This window comes from Trifolium pratense, linkage group LG2 (assembly GCF_020283565.1).
Source record: "Trifolium pratense cultivar HEN17-A07 linkage group LG2, ARS_RC_1.1, whole genome shotgun sequence".
Lineage (NCBI taxonomy): Eukaryota > Viridiplantae > Streptophyta > Magnoliopsida > Fabales > Fabaceae > Trifolium > Trifolium pratense.
The window spans coordinates 21,572,763-21,591,665 of NC_060060.1; the positions used below are offsets into that span (position 1 = coordinate 21,572,763).

General features: G+C 32.6%; 2 protein-coding genes across 19 annotated transcripts; one reads left to right on the forward strand and one right to left on the reverse strand.

Annotated features, from left to right (window-relative positions):
- Positions 1-1,000: 1,000 nt before the first annotated feature.
- On the forward strand, positions 1,001-3,526 carry LOC123906807 (L-type lectin-domain containing receptor kinase S.4-like). 2 transcript variants are annotated; one of them, XM_045956803.1, is made up of 2 exons: positions 1,001-1,192; positions 1,352-3,526. In XM_045956803.1, the coding sequence occupies exon 2, from the start codon at positions 1,576-1,578 to the stop codon at positions 3,310-3,312; it is 1,737 nt and encodes a 578-aa protein (XP_045812759.1). In that variant the 5' UTR covers positions 1,001-1,192; positions 1,352-1,575; the 3' UTR covers positions 3,313-3,526. The 2 variants fall into 2 exon arrangements, with proteins under 2 accessions (XP_045812759.1, XP_045812758.1); XM_045956802.1 differs by having other exon boundaries at positions 1,001-3,526.
- Positions 3,527-3,713: 187 nt separating this feature from the next.
- LOC123906808 lies at positions 3,714-11,739 on the reverse strand. 17 transcript variants are annotated; one of them, XM_045956820.1, is made up of 15 exons: positions 11,547-11,730; positions 8,961-9,076; positions 8,549-8,765; positions 8,243-8,352; positions 8,118-8,159; positions 7,865-7,949; positions 7,379-7,485; positions 7,155-7,292; positions 6,491-6,859; positions 6,156-6,406; positions 5,854-6,066; positions 5,686-5,778; positions 5,505-5,606; positions 5,070-5,411; positions 3,714-3,958 (listed from the first exon to the last, which is right to left on the reverse strand). In XM_045956820.1, the coding sequence occupies exons 2-15, from the start codon at positions 9,037-9,039 to the stop codon at positions 3,956-3,958; spliced, it is 2,151 nt and encodes a 716-aa protein (XP_045812776.1). In that variant the 5' UTR covers positions 9,040-9,076; positions 11,547-11,730; the 3' UTR covers positions 3,714-3,955. The 17 variants fall into 17 exon arrangements, with proteins under 17 accessions (XP_045812776.1, XP_045812778.1, XP_045812775.1 ...); XM_045956822.1 differs by having other exon boundaries at positions 8,961-9,118; positions 11,547-11,719; XM_045956819.1 differs by having other exon boundaries at positions 7,865-8,006; positions 11,547-11,714.
- Positions 11,740-18,903: the final 7,164 nt, after the last annotated feature.

Below are 18,903 nucleotides of genomic sequence, written 5' to 3' on the forward strand. Positions count from 1 at the left end.
AAAACTAAGCAAAATGACATTTTGCTTTTTGTACTCGGTACCGTATTCGTACCTATGCATATTCCCATGTGGACATATAGTTAAGTAGCTTCTTCCCACTTAAGTCGTGAAGGAGAGATTTATTGGCCGAGTCCCTTCACACGCTTGTTTTTAGAAAGAAAAAAGATACTCCCTCCGTCCCAAAAAGAATGACCCATTTTGAATATATGCACTATTCATATATATTGTTTTGACCATATTTTTCTACTAATAAATAAAAATAAATATTAACATATAAGATGTTGTTAGATTCGTCTCGATGAGTATTTTCAAAATATCAATTTTTTATAATTTTTACTATTATACAATTAAAGATATTAGTCGCCAAAGTTATGCATTGGCATGCGTGTTTTGGTCAACTGGGTCATTCTTTTTGGGACGGAGGGAGTAGTCATTTAATGAACTTGGCCTATAGCTAGAAAATGATGGTACCATCTACTTATTAATAAGTGAAGAAAAAATAAGTAGAAGCCAATTCAATGCTGGCCTATTTACTTTTGTCATGTGTTTTGGGTTTTTCAAATTCTTCATTTTTCATTTCTAGTCATCATCCTGTCTTAATAGGGTGTAGGGTCATACAAAACTTCAAATATATCAAAACTTTCACACTTGATTTAGTGTATACAATTTGAATTTTCGACCGTATACTCATTCTTGAAAGCTACCATTACCTTGAAAGCTCCCAAAAGTCCACGCATGGGAAACTAGAGGGCTGGCTCAACACGTGTAGAGGCCTAAAGCAAAAAATTTAGTAATAAGACGTTAAAATGTAAAATTTTACAGGTCTAAAGATCGAACCTTGACGTCCACAAGTCTTAGCTCAACTGACAAAAAATGCCAAAATTATTAGGCTGAACGTCATGTTCGGAGTCTGAACCCCGACTTTCTCACTTGTGTGTGTGAGTTTATAATGGTTTTGCCATTTCGTCTATCTACCAAAAACAAAAAATCGAACCTTGACTAAAATATATGAGGCCTTAATCCTAATCAACTAAGCTAGACAAATATTTATGAAAATTTATCATATTATATATCTATAATTAAATTGGACTTTTTGGGCCTTTTCTCCCCCCCAAAGTTGAGGCTTAAAGCTCTTGGTTGGATTGTTTGGCCCTTGACTGGCCCTACAATATACTCATTCCACATTTTGCAAGTAAACCAACCCTCTATATTTCTCTCTACCATACATGCAATTTCCTTATCTGAATTATCTTGTTCATCATGCCAACCCTTGTTCAATTCTTGATATCAGTTTTGATACAGTTGCTTTTTGTGCAAGTTTCATCCCAAGTTAACCAGTTCTTGTATGCAGGATTCAAGGATATTGGTCCCAACAATCTAACCTTGGATGGATTTGCAAAGATAGAGAAAAATGGGATAATAAGATTAACAAATCATACAAACAATATAACAGGTCATGCTTTTTATCCATTACCTTTTCAGCTAAAGAACTCAACAACTGGTAACGCTTTCTCTTTTTCTTCATCTTTTGTTCTTGCTGTTGTCCCTCAATATCCTAACATAGGTGGTCATGGCATGGCTTTCACAATAGCAACTACTAAGGATCTTAAAGGTTTACCTATTCAATATCTTGGTCTATTCAATTCAAGTAATGTTGGTAATTTCTCTAACCATATTTTTGCTGTTGAGTTTGACACTGTCCAAGACTTTGGATTTGATGATATCAATGATAACCATGTTGGAATAGACATCGATGGTTTGAAATCCAATGCATCTGTTATTACTAGCTATTACACTGACAATGATGATTCCACCAAACAATATTTTAATATCAAAAGTGGTAAACCAATTCTAGCTTGGGTTGATTATGATTCTTCATTGAATCTTGTTAGTGTTACACTTTCTTCAACTTCAAGCAAACCCAAAAAACCAACTTTGTCATTTCATGTGGATTTATCACATGTTTTTCATGATACTATGTATGTTGGATTCTCTGCATCAACTGGTTTGCAGCTTGCTAGCTCTCATTACATCTTGGGATGGAGTTTTAGAATCAATGGACAAGCACCGTCACTTGATTTGTCTTCACTTCCACAACTTCCACAACCAAAGAAGAAGAAAACTTCTATGATAACTGGTGTTTCGGTCACGGTTTCGGTTGTTGTATTGTGTTCTATAACAATTGGTATTTACATTTTCAGAAAAATCAAGAATGCTGATGTAATAGAATCGTGGGAGCTTGAAGTTGGGCCACATAGATACTCCTATCAAGAGCTCAACAAAGCTACAAAAGGTTTCAAGGAGAAAGAGTTACTTGGGCAAGGTGGTTTCGGCAGAGTTTACAAGGGGACATTACCAAATTCAGATATTCAAGTAGCTGTTAAGAGAGTTTCACATGAATCAAATCAAGGGCTAAGAGAATTTGTCTCCGAAATCGCTAGCATAGGCCGGCTTCGCCATAGGAATTTGGTTCAGTTACTCGGATGGTGTCGCCGCAAAGGCGACCTCTTACTTGTGTATGACTTCATGGCTAATGGAAGCTTAGATAAGTACTTATTTGAAAAGACAGAAATTGTGTTAACTTGGGAACAAAGGTTTAAGATAATAAAGGGTGTTGCTTCAGCTCTTTTGTATCTACATGAAGGCTATGAGCAAGTGGTAATACATAGAGATGTTAAGGCTAGCAATGTTCTTTTAGATTTTGAACTTAATGGAAGATTAGGTGATTTTGGTTTGGCAAGGTTATGTGAACATGGTGATAATCCAGGTACCACTAGAGTGGTAGGAACCTTAGGCTATTTGGCACCAGAGTTACTTAGAACAGGAAAAGCATCTACAAGTTCTGATGTTTTTGCATTTGGTGCATTTCTTCTTGAGGTTGCTTGTGGGAGAAGGCCTATTGAGCCTAAGGCATTACAAGAAGAGTTAGTGTTAGTGGATTGGGTGTGGGAAAGGTACAAAGAAGGAAGAATACTTGAAGTAGTGGATCCTAAATTGAATGAAATTTTTGATGAAAGTGAGGTAGTGATGGTGTTGAAATTGGGATTGATATGTTCAAATGATGTTCCTATTGTAAGGCCTAGTATGAGGCATGTAATGAGGATTTTGGATGGAGAAGTTGAGTTGCTTGATGACTTGAGAAAGCCAGGAGCTATTGATCCACAAGAAGGGTTTGATGAATTTTTGAACTCTCTTACATATTCATCAATTGATATCTTAAGTTCAAGCTCTTATCTTGAAAATAGATACACTAATACTTGTTATGCCTCATTCGAAAATTCACCTCAATCACTTCTCAATACTAGAGAATAAACAAGAAATATGAAAATTTGTATAAATATTATTAAGATATAGTGTAAAATATTGAAGTGTAATGTTTTCTTTGATGTGTAATTATTGACCCCTGCAGTTTATTTTACATGTGCATGGATTGTTTTCTTTGCACTTATATGTAAAGTATTCAGATTTTTGACAGAGGGTTTTTAATCTCCTTAGATGCAATAATATAAGATTCCAAGATATAAGATATAGTTATTTAAAATAGTAGGAGAATTTTTATCTAATACTGTTAAATATTTCAATTACAAATATTTTTTTTATACTTTATAGAATTTGCAAGTATATAATAAATTTTATTCATTACACTCAAAATTCTAAAAACATATATAAATTATAATAACATACATGTAGTTCAAAATATTAATAGTCTAATGTCAAATGTGATAATAGGACTCCAAATTCATAATATCATAAAATTCGTCTTCTTCTGAAGAGGGTTCAATCTCTCAATCAAAACGCACATTATACAACCAAGTGTTGTTTGATGTTTGATATAAAATTAGAATATATAATCTTAATTATAAATTTATAATCCTAAAAAGCATCATACATTGCTACTACCACCACATGATCCTCTTGTGTTCAAAAGCAAATTAGGCTCACTTGCAACGTCAACCTACTGAAATTACAAAAAGAAAATACTTAATTAGTTAAAATATTTGACGAAGCTTCCACAAGCAAAAAAAAAATCCAAAATTACATCAACAAACAAATTAAAACAAGTACCAAAGCGAAGAAACAAAATTACAAGAAAAACATTGCCTTCTAATTTATAGAATAGATTCTGTTGCTTTATTTTGAAAAGGCGAAGCACTTCTATTAAACTAACAGAAGCATTGGCACAAGAAGTGCACAATGACGATAAGATCCAACGACATTACAAACAAAGTCCAACACAAGATATGAACAATATAGAAGACCTTGATTGAAAATTGAGGAGCATACTGACAGTGACATTAGGTAACAATATTAGTGATGGATATATGAATATTATGTGGATAAGAGAATAATAATGGAAGTAATAAAGATGGAAAGCTTATGATTAATAATACTGGAAAAAAGCCGTTCAAAAAACAATAATACTGGAAAATGAATTACAATGGAGAAATTGATAGAAAGAGTAAACAAACTGTTGGCCTCAGGCAACTAACAGCCCAATAAGCACGGAGAGTGCTCCCAAAGTCACAACATGTGACCCCACCCAAATAACATAAAACTTGGATAAAGATTATTCTTTTACTGACACCACTTTTTTTTTTTGACGATACTGACACCACTTTTATAACCTCAATTCCGTGCATTCCGTGCCATACTTAGCCACACATCATTTGCATTTGCAATTCCTTTTCCTTTCTTTCTGTGATACATTCTCCAAACTCTGGGTTTGGGCCCCAAGTCAAGGCCCACTTCCTGATCCACATTTCTATCAATTAGGTTTCACACGATTTATTTCCTCATCCAACAAAGGAACAACATTAGGTGTTGTATTAAACAGGCACTTTGAACATTTTCTTGATATGCAGGATGCTATTGAGAAACTATTTATTTTGGGTGAATAAATTGAGGAGTATACTGACATTAGGTAACAACATTGGGTTTCACAATTTATTTGGGTGCTAAGTAAATTTAAACTACGTGCTTATTTTTACCTTTTGTTTGTTTTTTTATAAATCAAGAATATATTATTTAGTCAAAGAAAGGAACAAAGATAGGCTCATAAAAGAACTTACATTTGATGAACCAAAGATGCTGGCCACTTGATCAGGAATCCTTCCTTCTTTCATAATAATGTAAGCTTTGAATGCTTCCATGGTGTTTTGAACTTGAGATTCCAAGTGCGTGTACTTCTCTTGCCAAAAGTTAGAAGATGATGTTGCAGCAGCGGTCGAAGAATTACCCAAAATTGAAAGTCGAACTCCATTATTTTTAAATGTATTAGTAGGAGCTGCTCCCATACCCATGCATCGCACTCTTCCAGGGTGCTCAGGCCCTAACACTTTACCGAGAACATCATTAGGAGAAATTTCAGATTCATGAACACTGCTTTGAGTCAAACCCACTTCAATTTGTTCCTATTAGTATACAAGATCATTAGGTTAAAAACTAGTATGGTTAAACTCCATGCAAGCAACCTTAAAACAATAACTTTTTCATAATAAACTTACCACTATATCCTTTGCTGCATCATTTACAAATGACCCGTCCTTTTTTTTATGGGTTTCAATGAACAATTTTCCACGACAAGGTTGTTCTCCAGTTTGCAAAAACTAAAATGAAAAAAGATGTCAAAATAGATAGTAAATTATATTAAATGGTAAAACATATGAAGTTAATTAGTAAAACCACCATCTCATGTCTTTTTCTCGAAAGAGGTTTAGAACCACCAGTATGAGGAATCAATTGCTTGCTTCGATTTTCTTTATTTTTTCGACAACGCTCCTAATAAAAAAAAGTTAATTTATTAATCATATAATTAACCAAAACAATAAATCAATCAAAGTAGTCAAGTTTTACCAGTGTTTCTGGTTTCAAACGATAGTCAACAAAATGAGCCCATTGAATTGGGTCAACACCAAGTGGAATGTTACTTGTGATTTGATCTCGGGTTTTGGATGGATCATAGAAACGAGTCCACAAATTTTGTCTATGTGCAGCCCACTTTTTTGCAATGCTAAGTTTGCAATATCTCTTTGCAAGGGCTTCAGTAGTCCTAAATTGAAATCGAGGCTTTAAAAAAACAAAGTCAGATTTTAGGCATTTCAATAATTATTTTAAATTAAAGTAAAGGAAAAGCTATAAATGTATGATATTAATACCTCTATGTTTTTTTCAAAGCAATTATCAAGGTAACTTTTGGGCATGCCCAATTTTCCCAACCACCTTTCGTAATTAATTGGAAATAAGTTGGGATTGGTTGCTAATGTTCCACAATATCCCGCAAGCAAGCCTTGTGCTTCACCATATGCAGCACCTTGGTCATTAAAGTGCACAATTACATGTTCCCCGATAGGTAGGTCATTGACTTGCCAATACTTGAGTTTTATCCTCTTAATAGCTCCTTGTGGGTCTTTAACAATAAAATAATTTATTTTGTTACGAGTATCATATAAAAAATATAACAAATAAAGAAAATATATAACACATCATATACCTATTGCTTCAACAGTCCAACAATCTGCAGACTCGCGCCCAACACATTGCCTAGATGTGTGAGATTGTTGTGGAATTTCATAAGTTGAGGACGAATTTACGGGTGTTGTATCATTCAGTGTAGCATATGATGATCCTTCAACTAGCGGTGAAGAGTAAGTTGGAGCTTGAGTTGGAGAATGTCCAACATGATGAGTTTGAGGTAAAGAATGGGCTGAAGTTGGAGTTTGAGGTGAAGTATGAATTTCAGATGGAACATGAGGTGCTTGAGGTGATGTATGAACTTGAGCGGGAGCTTGAGGATTTGTTGCACACTGAGTTTGCTGTGCTGATTTTAATGTATTTTTTAAACGCTTTTGCTTTGCCCTGACTGCATATTCATGAAAAGGAGAAAACATAAGAGGTGAAATGCAAAATGAACATTCACTATATTGGAACCATTTACATTTAAATAAATAACAAAATAAACTATAGTTATCTAATCAGACATGTGTATTTGTTTCAAAGACGACAACCATATTTGAGTCAACTACATCATTGAAATGGTTTGCAGCCAATTGCACATGCTAATCATCAATGATATTATTTAAAATGCAACAAGCACAATATGCGCCATTACAGCATGCAGCAAGCACCATATGCAAGCATTTTATAAAGTTAAATACCTGGGGAAACCGAAGTATGTGCTGCCGGTGGTGGTGGAACAATGCATGATAGAGGCTCTGGTGGATCACTACGACCTCTCCCTCGACCATGTTTAACCAGTCCTTTCCTTCCAACTCTGTTATTGTCATTCTTGACAACTGTAGAACAAGAAATGATGAGATCCACATATATGCATCATATGCAATTACACCATACAACAAGTACAATATGCAAAGTGAAATACCTGGGGAAACCAAAGTATGTGCAGGTGTTGGTGGATCAATGTACGATTGAGAAGGCCCTGGTGCAATACAACGACCTCTCCCTCGACCACGTCTAACTCCTCTACCTCTGATTTTCATGTTAAAGACATTTATATACAACATGGTCTTAATTTTTAGTATATTATGAAATATATCAATATACAACTACAGTTTCTACTGGTGCATGGTAAGAACTCTGAGTTCTTTGTTATTTTTAGGGTGTTGCTGACAAGGGCCCTCATGACACATGTTAAAGAACAAAATATAGGAACGTTGTCTAGAAAAGAACAGTATTTTAACTTTCAAGGAATCGAATACCCCACACTTCCGAGACAATATTTCTATTTTTCTATTCCTTAACTTGTGCCGCTAGAGCACTTGTCAGCATTTGCATTTTATTATTTCTTGGTAAACCAAACCATATATGATCAAACAGAAATGAAAACAGCAAGTGACCAGTGACTTACGGGTTAGAGATGCCCTCTACATGATATCCTACGCTTGATGATCTCGCATTGTTGGAAAGTCCAAAATTGGATCCAATATACTTTTCTGTATTAATTGCATTAGTTACTTGCTGCTTGTGTAATTGTGATTGACAAATTTTATCTACGATGAGTTGCAATTCTTCATCATCATTATTGTCGCAGTGTTCATCATTATGTTCAGAACTAAAAGAAGTAGATTTCTGCTTATTATTAAATGTATCAATCCCCTTACCCCGTCTTTTCTTTTGAATTCTATTCTTGTCACTCTTGACACCTGTAGAACAAGAAATAGGGAGATCAACCAATATGCATCATTGCAACAAGCACCATATGTAAGGTATTTATAAAATTAAATACCTGGGGAAACCCGAGTATGTCCTGGTTGTGGTGGTGGATCAATGCACAATGGAGAAGCCCCTGGTGGATCACTACAGCCTTTCCCATGACTACGGGTAATTCGTCTACCTCTGATTTCAATGTTAAAGATATTATATACACAACTTGGTCTTATTTTTATGAGTAGATTACGAAAGATCAACATATACAAACTACAGCTTCTACAAATGCATGGCAAAAAATTTATAAATCTTTTTCTATTTCTTGGTAATTCAAACCATAAATGATCAAACAGAAAAGAAAAACAGCAAGTAACAAGTGACTTACGAGCTAGAAGAGATGCCCTCTAAAGATATAACTTTTCGCCTATCAGTTTCATCAGCTGCTTGCTCAAGTAGTTGCATCTCTTCATCTTCACTATCATTGTAGTTGTTATCTTCATTCTGTTCAAAATTAAAAGGAGCAGATTTCTGCTTATTATTTAATGCATCAAACCCCTTTACCGGTCCTTTCTTTTGAATTCTGTTCTTGTCAATCTTGACACCTGTATAACAAGAAATAGTCAGTTCCACATAGTAGCTGCAAAGACAAGACTTCACAAAGTTGAGAATTTGTTTTTGAACCACTAGTAATGCTAAAAGGATGACATACATAATAAACTACTACAAATGCAAAGACAAGAGTTCACAAGTTTGAGAAAATTTGTTATTTCAAACCAAGCATTTACAGAAGTGCATACCTAGAGAAGTAGAAGGTTTTGGTGGATTACTGCTGCCTCTCCCTCGAGCACGTTTAGTTCTTCTACCTCGGGTTGCCATGTTATGATATCTTGAAGCAACTTGGTCTTATTTTCCTCTATATGTTAAAAAATCATCATTGTTGAAAGATGCCCATTTACTACAACAAAATGAATTTGATAAAAGGAAAAAAAAATGGCAGTACTAAGAGATAAACTTAAATTGCATGTATAATTTCAATAGGCAATGTTACAAACTACTATTGGAATCTGTATCATATAATTTTTATATGTATCATTGATTATGTCCACTTCTTTCATTGGGGGTATTTGTATCAACAAAGAAATCTCCTTCGTCTTCTAGAAGACATTGTGGACTCTTAAGGATTCATGATCTTGGTAATAATTATAAGCATCCTTCTCATTCAATTCATCTTGCTCAACATTATAGCTCTCAACTACAAAGAGTTTTTGTCTAAATTTGCAAGCTGTCCATTAGCCACTAGCTTTACCTTTGTGTTGTGGTTACAGATATTGTATAGTACACTTGTGCCTCTATAGCTAATACAAAAGGCTCATTTAAGTGCAGCCCTGATTTGGCCTTAACGTCAACTAACTAATATCTCTGCTCTACTTTAACTCAATTGATTGGGTCAAACCAGTGATACCATAAAAGAAGTACCTTGTTTTTGAATTAATAAATATGATATTTCCAATATCTCTTCAATAATGGGGCATAATAGTCCAGGTCATTCTCACCATTTCTGTTTAACTATGAAACACGGACAGGTCGAAACTGCTTTTGTCTAAAATTTAGGACACATCTAGATAAAATTAAATATAGGCATAATTTACTATTTATAATGGATATAAACCAAGAATCAAGATGACCACCAAATGAACACTAGGATGAAATGAAGATGAAGACCATAATAGATGAAATAGGAGACTGATAAGGGTGAATTGGGCAAGAAAGATGAATACCAGATAAGTTGAAATGTGTGTATGCAGGTAGTCATGGGAACCTTTATTTTTATGAAGACATGGAAAATTTCTATAGAACTAATTGAAGTACTATTATATTACTTTCAAAAGCTTTTTTATTTCTGATTTTTTTACCGTGGGAGTGCCTATGGAGTGAGAAGCGTGTCAAAAGGAAGATCAAAAAGATTATTTGGGGACAGTTGTCTAAGGTGTCTGATAAGTGTCGTACGAGTATCAGTATCTATTTCGTGTCACACGCAGACACGACTAAACCCAAGAGTTTTGATGCTTCATAGCTGTTTAACAACAGAGAACTCATCTATTATAGTTGTTTCCTTCATAAACAATTAGATACCATTTGATCCAAGTATGCATAAATGTTCTGCTTGCACATAACCAAAAACAAGTTTTACATTGGCAAATATATCTATAAATTTAAAGCACACCGCATGCGAAAATTTTAGCAAACCACAAACTACAACCCTGATGTGCATCCATGGTCACACACTCTTAAAAGCTAACAAACTCAATAAAACATCCATGACTTGAATTAGCTGTGATAGTAGCCCAATTTGCAAAATGGCTCCGGAAGAACGAACTAGGCTCAAAAGGGTTGTTCATAAATCCTTGTAGTCAAAAGACTTTGTAATTTGGGCCTTTTGTTTTCAACTGTGATTCTTGTATCCACTGCTGCCCACTACACTCTCTGTCTCTTACATTACTTCCCCAACCCCGGCTCACTTTCATTTTCCCCTAAATCTCTTTCATTTGATTTACTCTTAATCTCTTCAAAAACCCTAAATCTCTTTCATTTGATTTACTCTTAATCTCTTCAAAAACCCTAAATCCCTTTCATTCTACTGTACAAGGCTTCTGTTCAATCGAACCCTGAATCCATTTCATTCTTTTTTTTGGGTTAGCAAATCCATTTCATTCTATTACACGAATCCTAAAACCTTATCAATTTAAATCGACCCAAAATGAGGCTTTCATCTCCACTAGGCTCTCTGTCTCTGACAGCCACCAATCTGAATTATCACATTTTCCTCTCACAATATTCTTCAACCTTTGTTTGTCATCCCACAATCCCATTCCTTTAAAGTGCCCACACATTCTGTCAAGAGAGCTACTTATATATTGTAGTTCCCTCGATTTTTTTTAGTTTTTTTGTCTAGTAGCCCAGTGGCTAAACTCACACTATAAGTGTAGTGAATTGGAGAATCCAAGGTTCAAACCCGGCCCCTCCAATAATATGTCCCTACTAGTAACTACTAACTGAACTACACTTACGCTAGAATCTGCAATTGTTATTTATGTTAGACTAATATTTAGTCTTTGTATATATATTGAAGATAATTACACATGAATGAAATTGAAAAAAGAGTTACTACTCTGTTCTTTTATCTTCCTTAACCCTAACCCTAAAATAGTGTAGCAGCAGCCTAACAAACTGGTTTTATCAAAGATCCATCCATTACATCACATATCTCTTAACCTACTCAAGAAACACTATTTTTTTTCACTTTAAACCTTTGAAGAGGGAAAATTGTTAAACAGATGAAATGTAAATAAATAACGAAGAATGTTGGAAACAGAGATGAATACCAGATGAGGAACTCTGAATCGAATTTCCGGCTTTGACGAAATTTCAAAATCTGAAATTGCACAAAAGAGAACGCAGATTGATCGGAGACGGGTCGGGTCGGAGAATACAGATCGGAGATTCGAAAGGAAAGTTCAGAGAGGAAGAGCCCCGCGAAAAGAAAGAAGGATGAAAATGTAAAAAGATGTGAGATTTATTTATATTTATTTATAAAATAAAATAAACGATTGAGATTTTTTGACACAATAAACGATTGTGATTAAAAGAAGTAAAATTAATTAAAGATAATACATTTTTTGAGCTAGAAATAATTGCAAGTTTTTATTTTATTTTTTTGAAGTAGAAGTAATTGCAAGATTAGATTATTTTATTTTATTTTTTGGTATAAATTTCAAGTTTAGATTTAGAAGAAAAAGAAATAGACTTGTAAAATTTAGGGTTTAAAATTGGAGAAAATATAGTCGTTTCAAATTTATGAACTTTATGAACGATAGAAAAATTATACGTTCGAATTTCAAAATCAATCAAATTTATCCTTGGACACGTGGTTGATGACGTGGAAGGACGCATAACCAGTTAATGTGACACATCAACACCGTTAACAATAAAGTTTATGGAGGGACTCATTTGATGTAACTTTCACAAAATCAAGAATATTTTACCTATCTCAAGTAATTCAAGAACAAATCTGGTTGACGCCGGTAAATTTAGGGTTGAATTTGCCTATATAATCATATTAGAATTAGAATTTAACTGCACCATGTAACCAAAAAAAAATATTTAACCGCACATTCTCTTATTACTATTGTAATCAATGTCGAAAGTTGTTTTTGTATTTTTACAAGAAACTTATTTTAAGAAATAAAAAAAAAAAGGTTAAATAATTGTAATAAATAAACTTATTTTGCGGTGAAATTGATTTTTTTTTTTATTTGGTCTTAGTTGAAGCGGTAAAGCCACTGAAAATAAACTCACATAATTGTGAGATTCCGGTTTCGAACCCGGATCACGACGTTCGGCTTAACAATTTCGACATTTTTTGCCAATTGAGTTAGGACTTATGGGACTGAAATCGATTTTTAATTGAGCTAACAAATGATATATTGACATATGTCAATATAAGTATTTATCATAAAAGGCAAAAAAAAATTGTAATAAATAAACAATTTTAGTATTTTCTTGATTACAAGAAAGCATAAAAATGTGTCGGCGGTCATGCTCTCGAAGTTGAAGCGAGTTTATGCTGGCGAAACATGAAGGAAGTTTGGTATCGTTAAAATATGCCGCTTGTAACTCCCACCGTACCTGCCACCGGAAGAAGACGGCGAATATTATATATCGGGGTTGGTGACCCCTTACTTGACATCAGAGGAACGTTTGCTCTTCCGTCGACTTCGGGTGGTGATGGAGGGACTCAGAGTACAAGTGAGAAGCAATAAGATGTTTCGGATGGTGGACGGGGACATTTGTTTTTTATTTTTGAAAACTTGGTATCTGGCCTTAGGACCGACTAATACAAGGGGACCAATCTCACCGCCCACTTGTGGGGGCCCCATTTAAAGCCAGAGTTTTTTTTCATCTGTGTGGACGTAGCCCACCGAAATTGGCACCAGTGAGAATCAAACCTAAGACCTTGAGAGGAGCATACTCCAATGGCCCAAGCCAACACTACTAGACCAACCCCGAATGGGTTATTTTTTTATTTTTTTATTAAAGTTTACAAATTACAATGATAGTTTATTTTTATTTTTTGGACTAAATAATAATAGTTTACTTAACATCTGATTAATTAGATGATTTAATTATTAATCATAACATTTTGAAACATTTTAAATTAATTAGGTGATTAATCATAGTAACTTGTTTGAGGTGGGATTGATAGCTCAACTGGTTGAGTTAAGAGTTAAAGAGTTCGAAGTTCAAGTATTGCGTTTTTTTTACAGTTAGCTTTCCGTCTAAAAAACATTTTTTTAAGCAAAAAGTGGGCAGAAGGAAACCCTCTGCACCACCCCAAATAGATTGAGAAAAAAATTATTACAAAAAAATTGCGGAACATCGACTAACTCAGTTAAACCGCACAATATGGCATTTAAAAGTAACTAGGGATAAACCCGTGCGTTGCACGGGTTCGATTAAAATATATAATTAAAATATTTTTATAAATAAAAAATAATAATTGTGATAAGTATAATCATATATAGTTAAAAGATAGATATTAATTTAAAATATGATTATATTTAATATTAGTATATAAGTATAAATTAAAAAAAAAACAAGTTGTTTAGAAATATGAGTTTTTTCATTAATTTATATCGTAGTTTTGTTTATAATTTAATGTAATAGATCTCTTATAATATTTTAGAATCATATTTTATTTTAATAGTGTAATCGTATAAGATTTTAGTTTTCTTTATATGAATTGCAACTGTATAGTCACATGTACCACTTTGCTTTTTATTTTTGATGTATTTTTTTTCCAATAAGATCTTAGTTTGAATGTTGATTTTCTTTATAAGATCTTAGTTTATTTTTGTTATAAATGTGAATATTTTTTGTTGCCAATATATAAGTTTGGATGATGATTTCATATATATGAATTTAGGCTTAGTTATTTGGCTCAGGTAAATAAAGTTTATTATTTTAGACACTACAAGAAAAACTGGATTTATTGGCAGAAATTATCCCTCACTAAGAATTTCACATGTCATCTTATTATTTGCTTAAAAAAATGTTATATTTTTCTTACAAACATCTCACTATTTTATTTTGAGCCGTAACCTAAACATTTTTTTAACACTTTATAGAATATGTACTTATTTTATTTAAATATTTGCATTATTATTTAAATCAAATCAATAATTTTGAAATTTTTAGTGAATTTCAGATCACATGCACACACTATATGTAAAGAATGAGATTATCTAAATCACCTTATTATTTTGCATGTAATTATGTTTTAATATCTACAGTTTCTACAATTTCTAAAATTTATTTTGACGTATGAGCATCAACAATTTATATAGTTGATGATTTTTCATCTTAATCTTGAAAAATTATAACTATTTACTCTACCCCTTCACACAATTTAAGGTCTCTCAGATTTATAAAAAAGACGATTCTTGTTCTGATAATAAATTGTTTCTATTGAAGTTTCTTCTCAAACATTCACCTGGTAGAATATTTATATCCCATATTTTATTGGTCAAAAATTTTCATAATGTTTTTAGCTAGCGGTTTTATTTATCTTCTTTTTACTATGCTTAATTCATTTTTTTTATCTTTCATTTTTTTTAATGATTTTTTTGTCCCCTCATTTTTTTTTGTCTTTTGCTATTGAATAATTTTTATTAGGGTTTTCAGTATAGTTTAGTAGTGCTTATTAGAATGCAATACTCTTTTTTTATAGAGGGGTACTTTTTTTTTTTATAATATAGAGCAGTACTCTTAAATCATATTCTCAAAATATTATGCACAAAAAATTATTAGATCGAATTGTAATCTTGCAAGATCATAAAAGCAATATAAATGATACAATTTATAAATCCAGTAACCTGGTTACACATGCAAATTATTAGAGTTGATGTCTTGAAAGATTTTGAGAACGTATAAAAAATTGAAATTTATAAACAATAAAAGACATATATGTAAACTAATATAATTTTTTAATCATTGAATAACATAACTGATATTCAAGAGATTGACTCATCAACTACCACAAAAACCAATACTTGAAATGTAACCATCAACCCATAAGGTATTCAATGCAAAAAGTTATTTCATTCTAATAGAAGGTGAATAATATGTAACCTTTGAATAATGAATAAGAATAGTAAATGTCATTATATATACATAATATATTTTTTATGTTGAGCATACATATAATTTATATATACATACTTTAGTGACGTATTTTCATTTTTTTTCTTTTATAATTTTGATCCTCTTTTTTTATTTTAGCACCATTAATTTACATTATTTGTTACTTATTAATTTCCAATACTTCCAAGGTATGCATAGATATAATATATCATATATAAACGTAATATTATGTTACTTGCATTTTATTTTTTACAATATTTGCATTTGTTTTAAACCCATTATAATCTGCCTAGATATAATTTATGTTAGTCTCAAGACCAATGATTTGGATGATGAAATGGACACAAAATAAATTTTAGAGTAATGTTTAAATATAGCTAGAGAAATTTTTCTCTAAAGCATGCTACATAGGCAAAAATATGGAGGCTTCAAAATAACCAAGAGTAAAATACACAGCTTGTTGAAGACGAACCGTCACATACATGTTATTGGTCATATATCTAGCTCCAAAAAATGCATGTTGATTTTGACCGCACACATAACTCCATTATAGAAAAACGTAATCCACAATTATTAGAAGACATAATTCATAATGATTATGAATGAAAAATGTAGAACATAAAGACGGTTGTAGTTAGCACTTTTTTTTTTACCGGAAAGTTTTAGCACATATACAATGTAATATCCACAATATTATGAAATAAAATAATGGAAAAAGATTTGGTTAATCTAAATATATAGTGACTTCAGCTTCAATCCTATAAGAAAAGCCAATGAAAAATTTGAAGAGTATCATCAAATAGTTGTTTGAATAAAGCGATGATGATCCAAAATCAATTTTTTTTATTATAGATAGATAGATAGATAGAAAGTTGTAGAATTGTAAAAGTTATATTATTTATTTATTCACCTAGAATAAGAAGTTGCATGAAATTTTTTAGAAGTGTCAAATCATCACAATGCTTGCTTAATAGATAGAAGATAGATAAATAGATATGAAAATTGAAAATAAATACAATATTCTAACAATTACTTAAAGCTTGCAACCGTGGAACAAAACACTAAATGATCATTTTCAACCTGAAAAAAGATAGAGGTAATTAAAAAAGTTATTAGATATGATGTCTTATAAGATCATAAGAGCAATCAAACAATTATAATTTACAAACTTAAATGAAAGACAATTATCTCATACCTATGTATATCAATTTCTTAAACATTGAGTCGCATGCTTGGGAATGTAACTATATATATATATATATATATATATATATATATATATATATATATATATATATATATATATAGAAACACACACTAATAAATTTATGTAATCTTTAAAATATACTCATAACGCAAAAAAATGAGAGTTTGAAACGATGATACTTAGCTTGTTGAAGTTCCTTTGAGCAAGAAACACATTTCAGTACAAAGAGGTTGATAGATTAAAGAATGAACACACAAAATGAGTATTACAATTGCATGATGTGAGAAAGTGGATATATTATTGCACATTTATACAGGATACTACTCAACTACAAATATGTTTAATTTTGTAAACGTTTTTTATATATGAAAAGTTGTGCTCTTTCAAGTTCTAGAGGATTAACACAATCATAAATTATATGAAAAATTTTCCGTTTTGTTTTAGGAGTATTTAATTTTAGTTGGTCCCTTTTAATTTAATTTTTCATTTTTTCATTTTTTAGTATTGATATATCCTTTTGTAAGCAATTTTATTAGAGGTGCCACATCATCACAATGAAGGCTTTGGAGCAACTCAACCTTCCTTTTACTAGTAAAAGATATAGTTTTGTCTTTTTACACAATTAAAAGTAATATAGTTAAATCCAACTACAAGTGGTATTAAAGCCAACCGACCAACCCTAACAGGTAAGAAAACAACCAAATCAAACACCAACTCATCGAACGCTAACCAACGAACCTGCGTACGGGCACGAAACCAAATAGTAAAAAAAAGGGGTGTGAGCATTTGTTAAGGTATGAAAAGGTGATTGAACCGACCGCCAACATGGTGATATTCACGTACCACAACCCCTATGATAAATCACAGCAAGTATAAACAGCCCTTTCGAGCCGAACAAACTCAAGCCAAATCTAGACGAAAACGGAACACGAACATTGCGATAGGGTAACCATAATAAGAAACAAACCAAACAAGGTAGAAAATTTTATCTTGACCTTGTTTTACATAAACCATCATCACAAATCTTTCACCGGTGCAAAACCCCCCGTGACACCATTATGACAATCAATTATACGATGTTTTTAGTACTATTTTAGAGTAGTTTTAGTAGCAATTGAAGACTAAATACAAACAAATACCTAAAGTTACGAAGTTACTTATTCAAGAATCAAGAAAAGTGGAAAATGCATAAAAAAGGGCAAAAAAGGAAGGAATTGAAGAATCCATCGTACACACGATGGATAGCCATCGTAGAACGATGAAGAAATACTACATCGTATAAAAACACCATAACTTGAGCTACGATTGTCGGATCGAGACCCGTGACCATGCATTGGAAAGCTAAGAAAAAGAGCTACAACTTTCATGTTGGAGAAAAAAAAAATTATGGACGCTATCGTAGCCAGCAGCGGAACTAGGGGGTGGCTGACATGGGCCACGGCCCACCCCCACCCCCCAAAAAAAATATTTTTATAAGTATAGAGTATTAGTTTAAGTGTATTATTAATGATTTTAATTTATTCGGTATAGATATTAGTACAAATATTAATGAAAATATTAGTTTAAAGTTTATTATTGATGATTGTAAGTCACTTGATACGCATATTAGTTCAAGTGCAAATAAAAAAATTAGTTCGTAAATTATATATAAAGTAGTAAGCTATAAGCTCATAAAAAAATGTTACCAATTTTTTTTCAGTACAAACTCATAAATTATAAGCCATAAATTTTTTAGCGGCCCACCCAATAAATTTTTCCTGGTTCCGCCACTGATCGTAGCTACGATGAATTACATCGTGACCACGATGAGAAGAACAAACTGCGCAACAAACTTGATTCCATCGTACCATGATGAGATTGATCGCAACACGATGAAAGGCGGTTTAACAACAAAGAATATCTGAAGCAAATCTTTCATCGTGCCACGATAAGATCCATCGTGGCCACGATGAGGCGAATTTGAACGCCATCGTGGCTACGATGGGTCGCAAGAAAAAGCCCAAACCAAGCTGAAAAACTATAAATAAAGCTCTTCTCCTTCACAATTATTCGTTCAAAAGTTTAGAGAGCTATAAGCCTTTAAGGAGCAAAGGAGGAGGAGCAAGGAGGGCTAAGGAGCTCTCAAGGGAAGGAGACTCTCCCCCACCATCGGGAGACGAAACTTCCTCCGCAAGGAATCGATGTTGTTTTTATGAATGTTTTCTTTATTTGTTCAATATGCTTAATAGTAGCTAAGTCGCTTCAGGTTAGGTCGAAAAGATGAACTCCCTTATGAACGCTCAGGCATGTAATTTGGTTCAAACAAGACTATATATAATTACTATTTAGTTATT

Excerpts from the sequence above, each read along its gene's own strand:
- LOC123906808 (XM_045956804.1), bottom strand. The coding sequence starts at position 9,039 with ATGGCAACCCGAGGTAGAAGAACTAAACGTGCTCGAGGGAGAGGCAGC. Across the intron at positions 8,353-8,548 it reads GAGGGCATCTCTTCTAGCTC|AGGTAGACGAATTACCCGTA; the intron begins GTAAGTCACTTG and ends CATTGAAATCAG. Across the intron at positions 4,750-5,069 it reads GCATCTTTGGTTCATCAAAT|GAAGTGGGCCTTGACTTGGG; the intron begins GTAAGTTCTTTT and ends AATGTGGATCAG.
- LOC123906807 (XM_045956802.1), top strand. The coding sequence starts at position 1,261 with ATGCCAACCCTTGTTCAATTCTTGATATCAGTTTTGATACAGTTGCTT.